The following is a 345-nucleotide window of genomic DNA, read 5'->3' on the forward strand; positions in this document are numbered from 1 at the left end:
GCGGGGCCAGGCCTGAGGAGCTGAGGGTCCCGCTCTCTTGTAGGGTGGCATTGACACACGTGTACGTGGCATCGAGGTGCTCGGTCCCAAGCCCACTTTCTGGCCCATCTTCAAGGAGCAGCTGTGCCGGCGGACGTTCCTCTCCTGCAGTGCTCGGGCTCGTGCCTGGTGCCAGGAGATCTGCCAGGACCGGGGGCAGCTGCTGCAGCTCTTTGGCAGGTGAGTTGTCTCCTGGCTGTGCCGTTGGATACCCGGTGTCCTGGGGCCTGGGGGGAGGGTGCTGGCAGCCTGCAAGGGGACTGCAGGGTCAGGAGGCTGAGCAGCCGTGTGTCCCGCTTGGATAGG

The 345-nt window shown here is 65.8% G+C and overlaps 1 protein-coding gene across 1 annotated transcript in view; it reads left to right on the plus strand.

The window, feature by feature from the left end:
* CUL9 (cullin 9) overlaps positions 1-345 on the plus strand; it is a gene marked incomplete at both ends in the record, with an annotated part of 16,943 nt that overhangs the window by 1,854 nt on the left and 14,744 nt on the right. The window contains one exon of the mRNA XM_010133350.1: positions 44-219. Within this exon, the coding sequence (XP_010131652.1) occupies positions 44-219 (176 nt within the window). The remainder of the gene's footprint in view (positions 1-43; positions 220-345) is intronic.

Source organism: Buceros rhinoceros, unplaced genomic scaffold (assembly GCF_000710305.1).
Source record: "Buceros rhinoceros silvestris isolate BGI_N320 unplaced genomic scaffold, ASM71030v1 scaffold14063, whole genome shotgun sequence".
In the NCBI taxonomy this organism is placed as follows: domain Eukaryota; kingdom Metazoa; phylum Chordata; class Aves; order Bucerotiformes; family Bucerotidae; genus Buceros; species Buceros rhinoceros.